At 39.5% G+C, this 19,743-nt stretch overlaps 1 protein-coding gene across 1 annotated transcript in view; it reads left to right on the top strand.

Annotated features, from left to right (window-relative positions):
* Positions 1 to 19,743, top strand: part of PKHD1 (polycystic kidney and hepatic disease 1 (autosomal recessive)) — a 401,857-nt gene that overhangs the window by 210,085 nt on the left and 172,029 nt on the right. The window contains exons 48-50 of the mRNA XM_004674033.1: positions 1,925 to 2,102; positions 3,397 to 3,592; positions 15,144 to 15,209. Of these exons, the coding sequence (XP_004674090.1) occupies positions 1,925 to 2,102; positions 3,397 to 3,592; positions 15,144 to 15,209 (440 nt within the window). The remainder of the gene's footprint in view (positions 1 to 1,924; positions 2,103 to 3,396; positions 3,593 to 15,143; positions 15,210 to 19,743) is intronic.

Genomic DNA, 19,743 nt, shown 5'->3' with positions numbered 1-19,743 from the left:
ATAAATAAATAAAAAATACAAGGAAGAAATCTCAGCTTTCTAAAGCTGTCTAAAGATTAAACTTTCAAAGTACATTCAATAAATGCTATGGTCTTCTCTTTGAGAATGGTCCAAATCTGGAAGATACTGCATGGAATTTTATAGAGGCATTCCTGTAGAGGATTGGAAGTTGAACAGATGACCTATATGTCCATTCTGATTCTAAGGATATGTGTTGGAGATTTTTTTTTTTCATTTCCTTTTAACTCCTGATATGAAAGTGAAGGAAAAACCCAAAACAAGCTTAAGTGCCCAAAGTCCAAAGAGAAAGGATTGCCCAAAGATTTCCAAGTCCCCCTGCCTCAGGAATGAATAAGAAAACCTGATGAAAAAGTAGTTTAATTCCCAGTTACTCTGCATTTTTCATTTCTTTAATTTATTAGTTAATGAATAAAACAAACATACTTAATCTTACAAGAATTGCATATCAACTACTACATTGCCATGAAAGGTTTTAAGTGCATTTTCAACTGAACAAATATCCTGGGTAAATCTAAACATTAAAAGTAAGTTGTACAGAATGTCAAATCCAACACATTTGAGGCTCTTTCTTAAATGAGCTGAAGGTAGACGTTGCACTTGCTAATGGCTACTGAATTCTTTGCATAGATTATCTCTTTCAATTTCACACTAACTATATGAGATGCATACTATTGCTTCCTCCATTTAAAAAGAAAAAGGATATTAAAACTTAAAGAGGGTCAGCAATTTGTTCAAGTTCATACACCTCGTGCATGCCGACAAAGATTTCCAATTTACACCCATTTGACCAGAGTGCCCAAGCATTTAACACTAAAAACAGTTTCCTTTCCATAATATGCCACCAGATTATAAATTGGCTGTGGATATGCTCAGGCCACACCTTACTTGGAAACACAACATCCTCCTCCGTCTCATTTCCCTCTACTTTGAGAATTTAATTATCTGCCTGCAGCAAAATGCCACCGTTAAAGATTCTCATGAAAACTAAAGCAAAGGGGAAAGGACAGTATTAATGTGCATTGATTTTTTTTTCTTGTTTTCTTTTTTTTTTTTCTGTCCAGTTTGACTTTCTTTTAGGGTCTTCGTATGTAGCTAAATCCATTTATATTCTAGACAGTTGTTAAAATCACTTTCTGGGATGGGTTGTATAGAATACTTTGTAGAAATGAATGCCTTTTACCTTTACTTTATGACACTAGCATAGTGCTTTGCAATACTCTAGTTCCTCTTTTGGTAACATGCAGTTTTTCTAGAAACGCTTTCTAAAAATTAGGACATTAATTTTCATAAAATTAGGACATATAAAATGCTCTGGGCATTTTATATGAGCCTGTACACTGAGCCTGGTCACTGCTTCATGCCAGGGACAGCACTGACATCATTCTTGAGGGGCATTTGGGTGTGGGCTGTTGACAAACCAGGCACATTAGGTTTTGCGTCTCACTCACTACTTCCTGTATGATCCCAGGAACCATTCAATGTGTTTGCTGCTGCTGATCATCCCAGTCTGTTGTAAAATCCTGGCCATGGACATTTCTCTGTTAAAAAATAGTATGTAGTCTTGGTCTATGTAAATTCATTAAGATGGAAGAAAATACTGCATGGGATTTTATAGAGGGTTCCTTGCAGAGGATTGGAAGTTGAACAAGTTTGTTAGTGGCCTAAGATCTGAATTTTACCATGTCTGACCTGCCTCGTCATTATAATACACACCCCATCCAATGGCAGCTTCCTGTTGGCTGTTTTGAGCCCAGAGTGATTTCCATAGAACACACAGGCTGAGGCCTGAGAGATATGTGAGGAGGAAGAAGATGAATGACAATTGAGGAAATGTTAGACACAAAATGGGCAAGTGACTTACAACCTATTTCTTTTTTCTTTTACCCCTACCCTCACACCCCAGAGTGAATGCTTCCCATGTTTCTTATGACTTAACCATGATTGACAGCAAAAATAAGACAACCACCGTCAATTATGTGCAGGACACGTTGTCTGAGTGTCACGGCTGGATGGCTTTGCTTTTGGATCAGGAAACCTACTTACTGCAATTTGGGAGCCCTTGGATTAACAGATCTCTGCAGGTAACCCAGGCATTCACTAACTGATGTGTTCCCTTTCCCAGGGATTCCTAGCATACCTTCAGTGAAGTAATACTTTGCAGCTATGAACATCTCACTGTGTCAACAAAGCAGCATTTTGGACAGATGCACATAACCTAAATACAAGAGATGGTTGCTTTTCTTTACCTTGAAATACTAGAATCTTTTTTAAATCTCCACTTGATGAATGCAGTGAGAAACAAATTCTAAGCATTCTTTAGAATTGTATTCTTATTTTATGGCTTAAGAGTTAACTTACCCCAGAGAGATGTGTTTTAGCCAGAAAAAAGGTCTTGACAGGTTATTTTTACATTGCTTACTGCCACCTTGTGGTCAATGATGAACTTGCAAATGAAGGTCCATTTGGGTTGAGTTGAAGAAACACAGTGGTTGGTACATTTTATAAAAAGAAAAAAAAGTGGATTCCCTCAAGCCTTTCTTCCTTTATGTATTTATTGATTTCTTTTTAATCATACATAATCTCCCTAAAGATCATGAGAGTAGGTCTGAAGGAGCTAGGAGCTAGCTTTAGGTATTGTTCTATCAATTTCTTCCTGATACCTCTCAGAAATGATGTACATAACTTTTTTCCTTTGGGGGTCACTGTAGGAATCTTCTGGGGAGTTTTCATAAGACAATTACAGTAAAATAGTGACTCTGGGAACCTCTGCTTTCTATCTACTCTCAGCATTCTCTTACCCGGTGGTGTGGGTCAAGTAACCGAACCTCTGCCTACCTCAGTTTCTTCAGTTGTAAAATGGGACAGCAATCACTGGAAATTTTTCAATGTTTAAAAGCCTCAGTCTGGCTAGCATCTGAACATATAGCAAAGGCTCCCATAAGTTTGGTGATTCCCGTTATAAGTAGATAATTCATCTATCTTTGCCTGCCTCTTTAAATTACAGGAAGATATGAAAAGGAATTCTAGACCTGGTTCTGTCTATTTTAGCTCTTTGACCTGTAACAACTCAATTCATTAGTAGGGGTCTTGGCTTTCTCCTCTGCTAACTGAGATTGTTAGATAAGAAGAAATTTCTTTTAGTCTATGATTTTTGGTAGCATAATTATTACCATACATAATACTATGGATTTAATAAACCCAGTAAACTCAGTTCCCACAAGGAAAGTCATCTATGTCTAAACTCTACCTGTGTTCTTTGCAATTCTTGCCCTCCTTCCCTCCTTCTCTGTTTCCTTCTCTCCTTCCCCCTCCCTCTCTTTTCTGGTAAACCTTCCTCACTAAGTGAGTACTGCTATACTCTTCTTTCACTTTCAGTACTCAGCAACAATTGACAACTTTGCTCCTGGGAATTACCTGCTGCTGGTACACACAGTCCTGTGGCCTTACCCAGATATCCTCGTAAAGTGTGGGAGTCGAGTAGGAGAGTCCCTTCCAGCTCTTCCATCTCCTGGTCAGGACCAACCCTGTGACTGGTTCTTCAATAGCCAGTTGAGGCAACTCACCTATCTGGGTAAGTATACCTGGATGGGCATTTTGAGAGCATGTAGTCAGAAACCACCATTTACTTTGAATCAACCCATCTGTACTATGAGGTGATGAGGAACTGAAGAGAACAGCGGTGAGTTATAGTAAAGTGGTGAGGCAGACTCTAAAATCAGACTGCCCAATAGAAATCCCAGCTTGACACTCACAAGCTGGGGGACACTGACCAGGTTCTCTTTATCTCTAGGTCTCCACTTCCTCATCTGTAAAATGGAATAATGAGGGGACTTACCTTAAAGGATTGGCATTCAATAAATTAAAATCTTTAGCAGAGTCTAACCCATAGCAAATGCTTAATACATTGCTATGATTTTTTAAAAAGATTTTTATTTATTTTTGCATACAGAACTGGGGTACAGGCCAGAGGTGCAGGGGCAGTGATTCACCAGAGACAGAGTGGGGAGCAAAACAGGCCGACTGACGAAGTACACTGCGGAGGGGAGCAGTGGGCAGGTCAGGAGAGGTCTGCCGCAACATGTGGGTCAGTCACCTCTAGGGTGGGGATGGAACTCATGCTGAAGTGCTTTTAGCTTCTTAGTGCTGTGCTTTGACTCACTGTGCCACCAGGGAGGGCCCACATTGCTACTATTTTTAAATTCATGTTAGGACAGTAGAAAGTGTGACTGTGTGGATAGTTGGTCATGTCACAGATAATGGAGCAGCAGGATGTGCCTGACACAGGGAGAAGCTGAATAAGAGTGGAGCTAATGTGGAACATGAGAAGCAAAGTTGTGGAAGGCCAGGAATCTGAGGTCAGGAAGATGAGATGACAGGGACAGTTGATCTGAGGACCAGAAATAGGCTCTTGTATCAGAATATGGAGTTTAGGAGGAAGGGTCCAGACCTGTGTTTCACAGGACCAGGAACCCTGCTTTGAAAGCAGAAGTAACCAAGGACAAGATTTTCTTACCTCCTTGTGCTGTTTCACAGAAACTCAGCATCTGGCTCAGGACACTAAGTTTCCTTTAACTTCCTGTGCCTGCCTGGTACTCCTTTTCTATACCCTAAAGCCTCTGAGTGCCTCATAGTGTCCACATATGCCCATCTCAGCTCAGGGTGATCTGTCAAGAGAACATGGTCAACCAGGTGTCTAGATGACAGTTTCACTATAAATTGGTCTAAGTAGATCCTGATCAAGTTTAGGGCCCTCCTCGTCAACATGGCAGGTCCCAGATGCTGACAAGAGTTGGCCCGGTATAAGGGCTCAGTAGTTGTTCTGAGCACTCTGTCACTCTCTTTTGTGCCTATGCTTGAACCTTACAACTATTAAATTTTAATAGCACCACAGAAGAGAGTGTAGAGCTTCTCTGGTATTTTTCAAGCTTTTGCCAAATGGATTGTTGTATATTTTATTTGCACTGAATTGCACCATTCAGATTTTATTTCTGATTTGATCCATCTATAAATGTAACCTGAAACTATAAAAACTCAGGATGGACAGAGATTTCTGAGACTGTTTTACCTCTAAAGCAGAATACAGCCATTAGGTAAGAGCAAATAGTTGCCATTAACTTTAACTACGGCTATTCCCTTGATATATCTTCTGGAACAAGATTTTAATTTTAAATTGTTCTCATTCTATAACTTACCTTGTATCTGAAGAGCCTATCTTGTCCATTGGTTGGATTTAGTTCACAAACTGCAATTTATACCCTCATTTAGGCCAACATGACAAGGAAACATTATGGCAAAAATTTAAAAAAATGAAAATCACATAGCTACAAATTTTCTTCCCCCTTTGGTAACATTTATTGAATCAACAGCAAGCACTTACATGGTAGAAATGAACATCTGTATATATTTGTGTATGTAGAAACATTTACATGTACATCTATGCATATATATGATAGTAGATGAACGTGTCAGCATAAAATATTCTTAACAAGTAAAAAATTGATTGGTTTTCACAAAATTATTTGTATAAGCATAATTGTACATGTTCACCTTTGAATACTATGAGCCTAAACAGAAAGACTCAAGAGGTTGACAGAATGCGTGGTAACCTGGGAGATTCATGCTGCTCGAGGATCTGCAATGCCCAGTAATGGCTTTCCTGGGGTTTGTCTCAGATTCTCTGAGCCAGTAGGTCAGGTAGGCGGCTGGCACAGAGAGGAGATGAGGTCCCAAAGAACAGACTCGCTCTGCTCCTTGGTAGGGGCTGCCTCTGCTGCTGTAGAGGGTTGTGTGGGCTCTATTATGGTTTGGGTCATCCTCTGTGTAAAGTTTGTAGCATCTCTAAATAGTCTAATAATGCCATAATAACAGTGAGATAGCAGTAGCTAGGGTCCCCCAAAGACCCCAGGCAATAGAGTTCCAATTCTCTGCTGTGCATTTTACATATTGATGAATTTGTTGCTTTCACTTAATTGGTTTTTTTTTTCCCCAAACCCTATGACTTTCTAGGTCTGTGACTGGGATAATTTACATAAAATCCATTTAATCTAAGAAGAAAGGCTAAGTTGAGACCTCACAATCTATGTGGACATATTCTTTGGTTGCAAAGACATGGGGAGACTTGCGTGTCCAGAGCTTCATTTTGTCATAGGAACCCTGTTTGGCCTCCTTTGTGTCCACTGAGTTTTCTGTCAGACTCAGGGTGGGGCGGGGGTTGGGGGAGGTGTAGTGGAGAATCCTGCTCCTTTTGCTGGCTGGTGTTCCATTCACAGTGCTGCTCCACTGAGAGTTGGCTGTGTTTCATTCATTTCTTGACCACTTCTAAGTAGACCATCTTTTATATTATTTGTTTGCAATCTTATCGCATCCCTTAGGATAGGAAGTTTCAAAAAAATCACAATTATCTTCATTTCCTCCACTTGGCTGATTCCTGTGAGATTTAAGATACCTGACCAGTATAGGCCCAGCCCAAAAAGGAAAAGCTCAGGACCCAGGCATTCTGGCTCCTGGCTATGGATCTCTCCACTAGAGTGTGCTGCCCACTAAATAATCATTGATCACTGACCAAAAAGGGTTGGGGGACTGGGGGAGGATGTGGAAGAAAAGTTTTCTGATCCCCAGTGGCCAAAAAGAACCCCCAACAACCTCTGCACATCTAATATGTTTTGATCCTTGCATTTCTCTTCTCCATCGAGGCAAGTATTGTCTTTGTTTTGCAAACATCTTTATGGAATGCAAGTTCTTTGGAAAACTCATGGCCAGTGCTCAGGGCTTAGGGTTTTAATCAGTGGCTGGCTGGCTATTTTACCTGGGGCATGGAATTATAAATGCTCCATGCCTCAATGGCTTCATTTATACAGTGAGGTGAAGAATATTTACTTATCTCTTGGAATTGCAGTGCCAAACACCCAAATATCTTCAAGCATGATTGACATGCCAGGTCACTTTACTACAAATTTTCTCAATAGATTATGTCTCTAGAATTTTTCTTTTTTCCCAGAGGAGTAACCATGTCATGTGCCTTGCACTCAGTTATACACGTCAGAGCCTTTCTGAAAGGGTCTCATTCTGTTTTTCTTGGAGGAGACTTGCAAGAACTCTGAGGTCCACAATAATATGACAAAGATGATCTACGGGTGCCGTGACTGAAATGTAATCCACTTCAGCAATTGTTATTCACAGAACAGGATAACCTTGCTTATTTAACAATATCTTTTAAGGAGATTGGTTCAGGTTTCCTTTCAAAAACCCCAGAGAATTCTACCCAAGGAGCCACTTACAAAACAAACCACAAGTAAAGAACTTGTGTGTGGCAGTTAATGTTGGAACCGGGGAAGGATAATATTTGATGCAACAGACTCTTGGGAGTTCTGAACTGTTACTTCTATGTGGGCCTGGGAATGGCCATGGTCGTAGAACAAGTGTTCTTTTATATTTTTGAACTTGCAGTCCAATGCAGTAAGCCCACTTTTCTGTTTATGTGATTGGATTCACTGTCAGCTCCATCCTACACAGAGAGTTCCCCACTGCCTTTTTCCCTGCTGTTTTTTTTTTTTTCCCAGAGATGTTTCAGTTCATGGTGAACTATTTTTATTTTTTAGTTACATTAACGCTATGAAATAATTAGTCAGCTAATTAATCTGGTTTACAAGCTTTGTAGGATTCTTCAGCTGTCAGTCAGGCCCAGGCCCGGGGCCTACATCTAGTCTCAGCTCTCTTGCCCATGTGATTCCTGTTGCCATGGCTACTGGCTACATCTGCTGACACCCCACTCTCTATTTATTGCTTAATTAAGAATTTCACGCTCAGCCCTTATCTGCCTCTAAGAACAAGCACACACTGTTAAGAAATTCCAAATTTAGGCCCAAGCACAAGGAAAGCCTTTCTTGAGGGCTTGGCTGGATGGAGCCTCTCTAACAATCTTCTCGGCATCCCAGCCGCCACCCTTCAATCAAAAATCATTAAATGGGGCAGAGATAATGAGCATGCAGCATATCAAAAGCAGGATGTTTGGTTGGTCCAAGGAGGGAAAGCTGCTAGGCCCCATGCTCAGCTTTACTTCAAAGGGAGATGAGACCCCTCATCACTGGGGCCTGATAAAGCCTCATTTGTTCTGGGCTTGACTTATGCAAAAGGTCTGGTATGTTGAAGTCCCATCTCACAGACGTGGGGTCCCCCCACTTCTTGCTTCCACCTCCACCAGCCCCCGCCCTGGCCTTCCGCACACTCGTGTGTCAGCACTTAGGCAGCTGGGTCCCCCAAAGCATCAGGCGGAGCGTGTAATCACTGACTCTGTACTCACAATGGCCACTTGTAGGGGGGTGGCGGGAGGAGGTCTTCATCACAATAGGAACACAATTATTGCAGCTGCTGGGGATAGCTATGCTTCTTCCTGTAGAAATATAATAGGACTTGCCCGAAACAGGAGGAGAAGGTTGGGGAGGGAGGCGGTGGGGGTCGAGAGGGGTGGAGAATGCAATCTTGAGTTGATCATTCATATTCTGACTCTTGGAAGCCTGATGCGGAGCCAGTGGGGTTCCAGCAGCTGCTCGTGCACAGCCCTCTTCTCATAATTGTACATTCTGTCAGGGGTCAACTTACTTTTGACCCCATCCTTTCATATCGGCAAAAGACTATTTAGGGCAAACTGTTGGGTTGTAGCAGGGTGCGTTAAACACTCACAGCCCCTTGCCATTGCTTTATGCCCCACCCAACCAGCAGCCGGTGATAAATTCATATCAGATGCTCACCATTCTTAGTTGCACCCCCAGTTCACACAGCCCCCACCTGGGCCGTGGAGGAGCAGCCGAGCTGGGATATTGTGTGAGGCGGCAGCTGAGAGTCTGCCTGCTAGGCTCCTGGGTACCACCCTCTTCTGATTGGACCAGAAAAAAAGACATGTCTAGCCCAGAGGACCCCTGTCTGTCTCAACATGTGCCCTTCACCAAGATAAAGGCAGGCTGCTTGGCAAGAAGCCGGGGTTGTGGACCATGAGGGTAAGAGGGCTGTGGATAGAAAGACAGATGGACTTTATTGTCTGCTCCCACCGCCTGGAAGAACTCAAGTCACATCATGCAGACAGCTCAGCAAAATGGTCTTAACTTGGGAGATCCTAAAAAATAAGGAACATGTGTCTGGTTTCCTTATATCATAGATTCTGCCTAAGTTTCTCTTCGAAGTGCTAAGGCACTGGAGGGAGCAGGCTGCTGCCTAGACCCTTCTGTTCCTTCTGGGATCTAGAAGATCCCATGCAAATCCTTGAGAAGGAATCCTATTAGAGCTTAAGGAGGAAAGAGAACTCAATTGGGTCCCCAGGGCACTTGTGGAGGATTGTATAAGCAGAGCAGAATCATAATCCATGGAAACTGCAGCCATCCCCATGCTGAGGCCCTCTAAGGCAATCTAGAGCTTTCTAGTTAATAAATTAATTTACATTCTTATAGAAAACTCATTCCCCTAAAGATCCCCAAGGATTTTTACCAGTAATATAGAGCACTGACTTCAGGGAAATGCACTAGCCTTTATGGCAAAACTATAGAGAATGGAACAGAACTTGGAGATGTGAAAAGGAATTAAGTTCTTGATAACAAGTAGATTTTCAAAAGAAAAGGGATGGAAAGAAGGTAGAAATGGAAGGAAAGTAGGAAGGAAGGAAGACTTAAAAGTCCAGATCAAATACTTTTCCTAGGAGTTAAGGAGACTGAGTGGCTAATCGTAATTCACGTGAGTGTGAACAGAATAACTAACATTTAAATGGGCTTTTTCTGACTGTAGGTTCTGGAATTTTTCTAGTACTGGCATTTCTTTTTTCTTAAAAAAATTATAAAGAATTTCTTCTTCCTTTGCATTTATACAATAGCCTGCACAGATTGACTATGTTTCTTATATTTGAGATTTTTAACCCCTTCGTGATAGGTCACACCCTCATGCTTTCTGTACAGTCATTTACTTGAGATTATTTTAAATCAGCTCTCACAATGTCTACCATTTAAAACCTAGGTTCCTATTCAGCAATAATATCCATTGAAATCATAGTTTTGATAACCTAGTTGCTTTGTGTGTAATAAATTAACATTCATAGTGATTAAAACAAAACAGAAAACATTCTATGCTAATAAAATCATTGCCTCACTTTTCATATTTTGGTAGTACAATGTGGCCTGCAATTTTTGGTATAATTGATGAAAAGAGTGTGAACATAAGAAACTCTTTTTCATTCTAATCTCTCACCTAACCTGCTAAGAATATGTTCTCCTGGGAATAAGCCACGTTTTTGAAGTACAGAATGAGAGACCTTGTGAAATTCCTTAAGTGTTTTCTAAACCTGCTTGTAGAGCTGGGATCCTTGTCATCAGGCTCTTCTGGAAGCTCTGCATTTGTAGATCTGCACAGGACCTAGGAAATCACAAATGTGTCGTGTATGTGTGGCAGACATTGCTCTGAGTCAGAATAACAATTGCTAGTGTTAATTAAGAAGGTTTAATTGAGCTAACTCTCAGGACTGTGGTTAATGCAGATGTATCTCTGTCAGCATCTTGATCGAGATTTTTACTCTTATACTTAAAAACATCCTACCCTTTCATGAATGAGAGTTACTGGGGATCTGAGAAGTTTCAAAGGAAAGCACAGGATTTTCATATAATATTTCTGTGAACTTTTTTAAAAGATCTGTGTGACAGAGTTGTGTCTGTCTGAGTCTGGAATGGGAGAGAAGTGTAAGTGTATCCTATAAACCTGTCTTTAGCTACCCAGGAACAATCTGATAAGACTGCACAGCTAAATGAAACAGGTTAACTCGTGGAGAGCAAGGTCAGTTTCCCTGAAGAGTTAGGGAGAAAGAAATCAAGAATGTGGGAGTAAGGCAGGTTCTGGAGAAAGCATGGAAGTAGATGATAAGGCAAGCTAAGTTGAAAATGTGGAGAGATGACCAAATCCAACAGCTAGCTCATGAGGCCAGTGAAATATGAGTCTATGCGGTGGTGTGTAGGAAGTCAGGTTTTCTTTCAGATTTATTTTTTATTTATTTATGCATGTAAGAACTTGGGTATAGGCCCAGAGGGATAAGAGAACTCACCAGACAAAGAATGGGGAGCAGAACAGGCAGATTTACTGAAATACACTGTTGTGGGGAGCAGCGGTGAGGGGCGGGGGTCAGGAGAGGTCTGCTGGCCACATGGTCAGCTTCCTGGCCTGGGATGGAGCTCATGCTTAAATGGCTGACAGTAGCTTGATAATGCTGGGACTTTAACTCCTGTGCCACCAGGGAGGCCACAGGAGTCAGTTTCTAATGAAGGGCATACAGAAACTAGAAGAGAAGGTCTGATTAAGGGCAAGACAGGATAAAATTTGCAAACACGGATTTCAGTGGCTGTTTCATTTTCTTGAGATGAGTACTCACTCAGTGGCTGACTTATCCCAGATAAATGTGGCATGAGTGAGCAGTCTTAATATGTGCATTGGCAAAGTAAGAATGGAAATGTGAAAGAAGAATAAAATAGGCATGCTAGATGCCTGTTTTTTTTTCCTATTATTTATAGATGAGTACTTTTTTCTTCCTCAAAATTTCAGTAGACAATAAGACTTACTCAGGGAGAGAATTAATTAATTTTTCTTCTTGGTGTCTTAGTGAAGTAGAATTCTCCAGGCATCCTACATAACTGGCAGGCACTACAATCATATCTAGCTGAGCAACTATCTTTGCTCTTACCAGGAGTCATTTTCTTAGCACATTTCCTGTTAGATGTCTGTGTTTATAGCAAGCTTAGATCATATAGCACTCCTCAAAATAATTTGGCAATAATTGACCCAAAGCCTTCTTTTCTTTTTGAGGACCAACCAGCTACTCTTACAATTCTGGGAAGGATCAACTGCATACAACTCCATTTATAAACAGAGTAGATTAACCATTCTCATATTACAAATACAAAATCAGAAATCATAAGCACTGAGAAAACATATGTACAATATCACAGCTTGTGTAAAGCTTTTAAACTCTTCCTGAGTCTATACCTTTACTCTCAAATGATTTTCATCCTTCTTTGTATTTATCCAAATTGGAAATGACATGTAGCGTTTACATTGTCTTTTATAGAGTCAAAGCACTTAGCAAACTTTAGTGGAGCTGGGTAAGTTGCTTATAACTCACCACAATGGCTCATCATGATTAGGAGCAGCTGTAAAAAGAGTAAAGAGGATGGATGGGAGCATAGTTTTTGTTAACTGCTTCCTAGAATAATGGGCATGGCCCATGAACAGTGGAGGTGGTGGCCAATATTTACTGTTTATTATATGAAGGCCTTCTGCTAAGCATATTGCATGAGAATAGCTCATCTTTCCTTCCTAACAGCTCTGTAGGTAAGCTGTATGAAACTCCCATTTGCAGTTAAAGTTGGCCACATCTAAGTACAGGAAGACCCTGATTCAAGTTTAGGCTGGTAGAATCTAACATCCAAAATCTTCTCCTATGACGGTCTGACCTAGAAATGGTGTTTGGGAAGAAATTGCCCTCTGACTGTTGCTTACAGGCGCAGGAACCAGACCGCAAAGAAACATGTATAGTGGTTGTACAGAAAGTCAGATTTTTTTCTAATCATGTTTACTTTAAGTAACTTTTCTCCATTTCTTCTGATATTGAAACTGTTCCCCCCCCCCCCATTCAATGCTATTTACACATTTGCTTGCAGAAAGTGAGGAAGAAAGAACTTGTTAATGTATGCTTGAGTTTTAATGTCTATCTTGGGAAAGAGTTTCCTCAGGAGGTGGGAACCACTTGTGAATTTGTAGAATCTGAACATAATCAGTGGGTACTTAGGTCAGAAGTGGGGGCAAATATTTCCATTCTATCCCCAAATCCAATCATTCCTCTTACAGTTATACTTACTTTGGGTTGAAGTAATCATTGTAAAATGACTAGACTGCTTTTGTAAAAGATGCTTTACATGTCACTTTGTTTTCCTTATTTTGGTGGCCATGTCTTAAGAATGAGGACACAGATGTGCTGGAAACCCATTAGAAAAGATGATTTTTTATTAAATCTTGAAATATTTTCTCCTTTCAAATGATTCCTGGATTTTTTTTCTAACCTTTCTTAGAATTTGATTCTACCATGATACTTAATCCCTTTCTTGTAGAAGAGTATTCTATTTTTATAACACTGCTTGTTTGACTTGTCATCTTGCCCATATTTTCCCCCCCTTTTTTGATTGAGCTTAATTTTTGTTATTTTGTGGTTGCTGTAAGAAGGTTACTTTCAGTCTCTATTTGCTTAAATTGCCATTAAATGCTAGGTACAAGAGCAGAGTACTTTTATAAACTTACAATTTCTTGGTGGTGCAAAGGGTTAAAGTGCAGCACTATGAAGCACTATGAAGCTAGCTGCAGCTGTTTCAACACGTATTTGATCCCTGCCCGGGGAGTGACCCACATAGCATAGCAGACCACTTCTGTATCACCTGGTGCTCCCCTTAGCAGTGCATTTCAGTTGATCTACTGTTCTGCTCCCCTCTCTGTCTCTACTGAATCCTTTCATCACCCATGCACCCTTGTCCTAGTTCTGTATGCATAAATAAATAAATCTAAAAAAAAAATTCATATTAAAAGTAAATAAACTTAAAATTTCTAAATCTGTTCATGAATGTGAATTTCTGGATGTCCATGAATGTCTAGTCATAGGTACATTAGAAAATCCGCCCCCCCCACCAAAGTTTCAGAGACAAAATTACTACTGATGCAATCCTAAATTCACAATAGGTGATGCTTGGTAGATATTTGCTAAATTGAGAGTGACCTTGACTAGATTTTGCAGTATGGTTTTCAAAGTGATTTTCAATTTTAGAGAATGCATGGAACACTGTGAGCAGAGTGGATGTATAAGACATTGGAAACAAACAAAAAAAAAATGGTGAGAAACTTGGCTGGTAGCTTTATTGTTACTGTTTAAGTTAGAAAGTGGGTAAAATATTCAGTTGGAAAAAGAAACAATATCAGCAGCAATAAAAGTAGGACATAAACAACATGGGACCACTGTACCTGGCCTCAGTCTGTGTAGGGTGCAAGGAAGAAAACATGTTCATGCTTGTTCTTTTGAGAAAAAAATAAAATGAAGGTAATGATCAAGATAAGAATCACAAGAACAGAAGGGTAGGTGAGTTTGCCTCATGGATCTTTTTTTTTTAGGAGTTTTCTTTGTAATGTTCTGAAACTTTGGCTTTGTACTTAAAAGAACAATCCTAGGTCCACACCCTCCTCAGATGGAGAAGCAGACTCAAGATTTCAGGGAGAGGCATTTAGAGAGCACTGTTTTGACCAGGGTGGCAGCTTTCAGCAGCCCTGGGCCTTCCAGTGGTGGGAGGTGCTGACTCTTGACATCTGAGAAGGCGGAAAGGTAATTAACCAATAAGAGACAAGGTGTTACTGAAAAGGAGTTTGCGCACCTGATTACTAATTAATCAGGCGTGAGAGCACCTTGTAGATGCATTCACTATTTAATTATAGCAGCCTCTCTTGGTGAAGGAGCATATGTTCCCAGCTTAATCTACTGGTTTATACTGACATCAAATTGTCATTATCAGAAAGAATCAGGCCTTTTGATTATTTCCACTAATTTATTGAACACTTAAAATTAATGAACCCCAGGCCTTTTAAATGTGCTCAGTTGGTTTGGAAGATGGGAGGAGATAGGGGGGTGGAGAAAAAGCTTTCATTAAAAGGACAATTTGTTTGGATAAAGGTAAAGCAAATACATTTCATGGGTGATCTGAACTCTGTTGGTGCAAAACATGAATTCTAAAAGCTGAGACTTTGAGATGATGAAGAGGAAGATGATGAGGTGTGCCGTCCTGGTCGCCAAAAAACATAAGAATACCATTCTTTTCTGCTTGTTATCTATCTGCTTATTCTTTACAGACCCACTGCAGTTAAATTAAACCAAATAAAAACAATCAAACTCAAATGTTAGAAATCCATTGTCAGATAAACTAACACAGACTTTTATTTATTTTTTTAATTTTTAAACTTTAAGGTTGGGGAGAATTTAGCATAAGGCTGTCTTTCTCATATATATCAACATCTTTCAGTTATTTCATATTTCTTCGCATCACAACTAAGTTGTGACTTTCTGTGTTCAGTTTCAGGTGAAGGACAAGTTGAAGTGATTCTCCAGGTGAAGGAAGGTGTGCCTCCAACTATCTCAGGTGAGCATTAACCCACCAAATACATGGTCCAGAAGAGGAGCCTGAAATAATTCTACAAATCCCTTCCACCTTATTATTTATACCTAGTTTTTATAAACACATATCAACCTTAAGGCTTTTTATGTCTTATCCCCTATAGCAGAAATAAATAAAAGAAAATAGGACGGATACATTTATTTTTAAAAAAATTGCAAAATAAGAAGAACAACATGTAAATAAGTACATTTCATAACTTAGGGACCATATGTGCACAAGTATTAAATTCTAGATCTGTATATGGGCCATTAGATTCTCACCAAATGGAAAGAAAAATTCAGGGTATCTCAAAACTTTAACTGTTCTTAGTAATTTCAGGAAATCAGGGTAAACAAATACCATTCAGAGGGATCTGTGAAATCTTTGTAACTCATAAAAGTTAAATTCTCAAAGACTAAATGACTCAAGAGCACCTTCTAATGTATTTTGTTGTTTGTTTTTCTTTATCCACAGTCCATTTAACTATACATTTGCAGCAGGGATAAATCTCTTAAAAGCCTGAGTTTTCCTTTGATTTTCAGTGGCATTTTTGTTTTGTTTTAGAGCAGGGCTATGCTAATCAAAAAATGATCTAATTTCCCTATTTAAATTAATAAATGGATGAGGCAAAGGTACTGGACTAAGACTATAAACTATAAGTGCTGATGCTTCTTATGCTAGGAAGAACTTTTTTTTTTTCAATACTGTTACTGAACTGCTTTGGTACTTTGCTCTTTCTGCCCCTGTCCTGTATCTTTTTATCCTTTAGGTGGCTCAAAATGCTTTATGTGCTGAGAGCCTTTTGTGTGAAGCAAGGGAAAAGAAGGCCATGAGCAATATGCAACCAATAGTCTTTGACTTCACGGTGTGTTCTGGTCACCCAGGAATGTCAATCAGTAAATATGTTTCCTTTAAAATGATTGCTACCAAGAACAAGTACCTTACAATTTTTTTAAAAAAATGTTATTTATATTGTGTTAGGTATAAGTTGATGCTCATTTTTTTTTTTTTTTAGGTTTTAAAGATTTATTTATGCATACAGAACTAGGGTACAAGCCAGAGGTACAGGAGCAGTGAGAGGATTCACCAGAGACAGAGTGGGGAGCAGAACAGGCAGATTGATGAACTACACTGCTGAGGGGAGCAGTGGGTGGGTCAGAAGAGGTCTGTCACACCATATGGATCACCTCTGAGGCCGAGGATCAAACCTTCACTGAAGCGGCTGCAGTAGCTTGCAGTGCTGCATCCTAACCCATTGCACCACCAGGGAGGGCCTACCTTACAATTTTTATCTTTCTAAAAGCTGTGTGTTCAAATTCCCCAAGAATTTTATTGGTGGCATCAGTCCCCATCTCCTAGAGACTATACCTGTCGGGGGTGTTCTCATGTCAGGTTCTCCAGGAGATGCAGGCCTGGGTGGTCATTCTTCATATGCAACTGTTCTCTCAGCTTCTGGTCAGTCACATAGTACATAGTATGATAATTTCTAAATGAATGGGTCTTTGGAATAACACTTTGGGTGATCCAGGCTTTTTAACCAGGGACAGCTTAACTGGGAGGTGCTTTATTTGGCCTGGCCAGTACGACATGCTGGATAAATAGAAAGCTGCTCTTCCACAGAGTTGTAGAATTTTAGTAAGGGCAGTAGCCTCCTCATAACCTATCCAGTTGCATCATTTTGCTCTGGAATATGGAATTTACTTACAGGCCTGAGGAAACAGGGCCAGGCTTAGGTGGCACAGCCCACACAGACCAGGCTTCTGTCCTAGGGATCTGGGGCAATTAGGCATCCTGACCAAAATTCACACACCTACAGTTCTTAAGACAGGTCTAATTTATTTAAAGATTTGGAAGAGAGATCAAAGACTGAGTGTCTCTAATCTTAAAGCTATTTACTTCTCAATGAGCTTTTGGATGATTTCACCCAATGCCTTTCCTTCCTTAGTTTTCACTTTTATCCCCTGTGTTCCCACATTTAACCACTATCACCTTAATCATCATGCCCTGATTGTCACATTCAATAGCTCTTCCTTTTCTCTCTCTTATTACAACTTTGCTGTTGTCAAGATCACTTTTGATCTCTAGAGATGCTCTATTTTTTAGGGTTCCAAGACACAACCCTCTCCTGGTTCTCTTGATGTATCTCTGGCTGTTTCTTTTTAAAATTCTTAGTATCTTCTTTTTTGTCTTCCCACCTTTCTATATTAATAATAGTCATATAGAAGACTGATATTAACTGTAGAGAAATCTAATAACGCTGCAAGAGACTGAAACATGTTTCCTTCTCCATTAAGTGTTCTTGTCAGGCTGGCATAGAATGCTCAAATTTGTTCATAACAACATCCCTCTGAATGGCTCCTGTAAGATTTAGTTTGTTCAATTAAAGACAGTTTCAGTCCTCATATATACAAAAGTTAAGAATGTTTGTTTTCCACATATGTTATATAAAATTGGAGTGATTAAGGATTTTTGAGGCTTGACATGAAGTTTCAAGAACATGATCATTATCCATTTGAAACATCACTAGAAATAAGGGGTCAGGCAACTCTTTCTGGGTTCAGGTGTACTGGTTTTTGGTCACTTCAACAAATGCTTCTGATCCTCAACTGAATATTTAAGTAAAGTACTATGAAGGAGGTGAAATTGGGAGGAAACTTAGTAAGATATTATAGTACTGGTGTTTATAAAACATTTACATAATGTTCACTCTTTCTGAGTGAAACTGTTTCCAAGATGTTGCCTGATTCCTGTGATATTGGATATATTTTGTGCTAATAAATTTCCTGAGATTTCTACTTGACCACAATCTACATACTTTTAGTTGTCCTGTGACCTTAATTAGATCATGACTACTGGGGAGTGGTGTTTGGTTAGACAAAGTAACTGGATAGTTATTTTGGTTATCATCTAAATCATTTTCTCTTTTCATACCATAATCCTCTAGAATTATCATACCTATTATCCAACTTTTGAAATTCATAATAGTTTAGAATTATCAAAATTCTTCTTCAACTTTTGAAGTCCAACTCTGGGTAGTCACCAAAGTCCATCTGTCTGATGTAGAGCTCTCTTCCTTCAGATTCATATCCATCCCCTATTTTCTGTATCTCCACCTGGAAGCTACATGGATGCCCCCAAATCCTACATAACCCAAACTGAATCCATCTATATGAGTCTAACTGGCCTCTCAACCATTATCACCTGTACGGGGAAACCTGATAGTCACCTTGAATTCCTGCATCCGTTTACCCTCCACACTGATTATTTCTCCAGTTTCCTCACTTATCTCTTTCTAGCTCAGCAACAACAGGTTGCTTATAATTCTTCTATTTTTTCTTTCATTTCTTGCCATTGCTTATTTCTGTTGGGAATCCACATGCTCACCTTATACTGTTTCCATAATCTCTACAGACACAGCTCCGAACCCTTTAAAATTCATCTGAGGGCCCTCGTAAGGGCCAAGGATTGTCTTCTTCCCATGGTTGGGTGCCACTGTCAAGAACTTCCTTCAGCACTCCATCCTCTCAATATTTACTTGCACAGTGTTAGTACCTCTGTGGGGATCAGCTTGAAATCTTTTTGTTTCCCTGCTTTTTTAGAACAATTCTGAAGAGAAGGAATGCTATTTATTTTTGAAGAATTAGCAAGTTTGAATGAGATTTTCCCCCACCCCCTCCCTCTTCATGTGAGTTCCTGAATCTCCCATGAAATCTCCCTAACATGAGAAGAAATCATTTTTTCATGGAATGAATATATTTTCCCCTAAAAGACTTAATTCTATTTATTACTTATTTTGGACTTCTTCAGATAATAATGAATAAGAGATGGTCTGTTCTGGAGAAAGAACTCATCTGTAAATCTTCTCAGCTTGCTCGTTAGGACATTTCTCCGTTGTGCATGATGTGATACTGGGCACTTCCCCTTGAAAATTGTTAGATTTATGTTTCAGTTTCATGAGGAGAAGCCAGTGTGATGATTGGAAAGAAAATGCATTGATATATCAGAAGCTGAATCAATGCAAACCTGTTGGGATATGTGAATAGTGTATGAGTTACTACAATGAAAAGTGTCCAGACTATTATGCCTCCTTTAACAGACATTAGGGCTATAAGAGGATACTTTAACTTGGTGATTTCATTAGTAAGATTTTTTAAAAGAAGAAACCAGTGTCATTAGAAGATTTGTGTGGTTAGCACTACATTACTTAATCATTTCTTACCAAAAAGAAAATGGAAAGGGCCTAAATGTCAGACAGTAGCTATTGAGTAAATTGGTGAACATCTGATGGCAGAATATTGTGTGGCCATGAAAAATATGTTTACAAGGATTTTAATTTATATTAGAAAATGCAGATGAAAAACTGCTGAGCTAAGTAAAACAAAAATTATATAGGAAATTTCATGTGTGATATAATTTCAATTACTATAAAAATATTGAGACATTCTGAAAGAAAATACAAATAAAAGGTTAATGACATTTGCCTCTAGCAGTGATATTTGAGTTTTTTTTTTTTTTTTTT

Source organism: Condylura cristata, unplaced genomic scaffold (genome assembly GCF_000260355.1).
Source record: "Condylura cristata isolate star-nosed mole 26May11 unplaced genomic scaffold, ConCri1.0 scaffold00001, whole genome shotgun sequence".
Lineage (NCBI taxonomy): Eukaryota > Metazoa > Chordata > Mammalia > Eulipotyphla > Talpidae > Condylura > Condylura cristata.
This window is presented reverse-complemented; position numbering and strand designations above follow the sequence as displayed.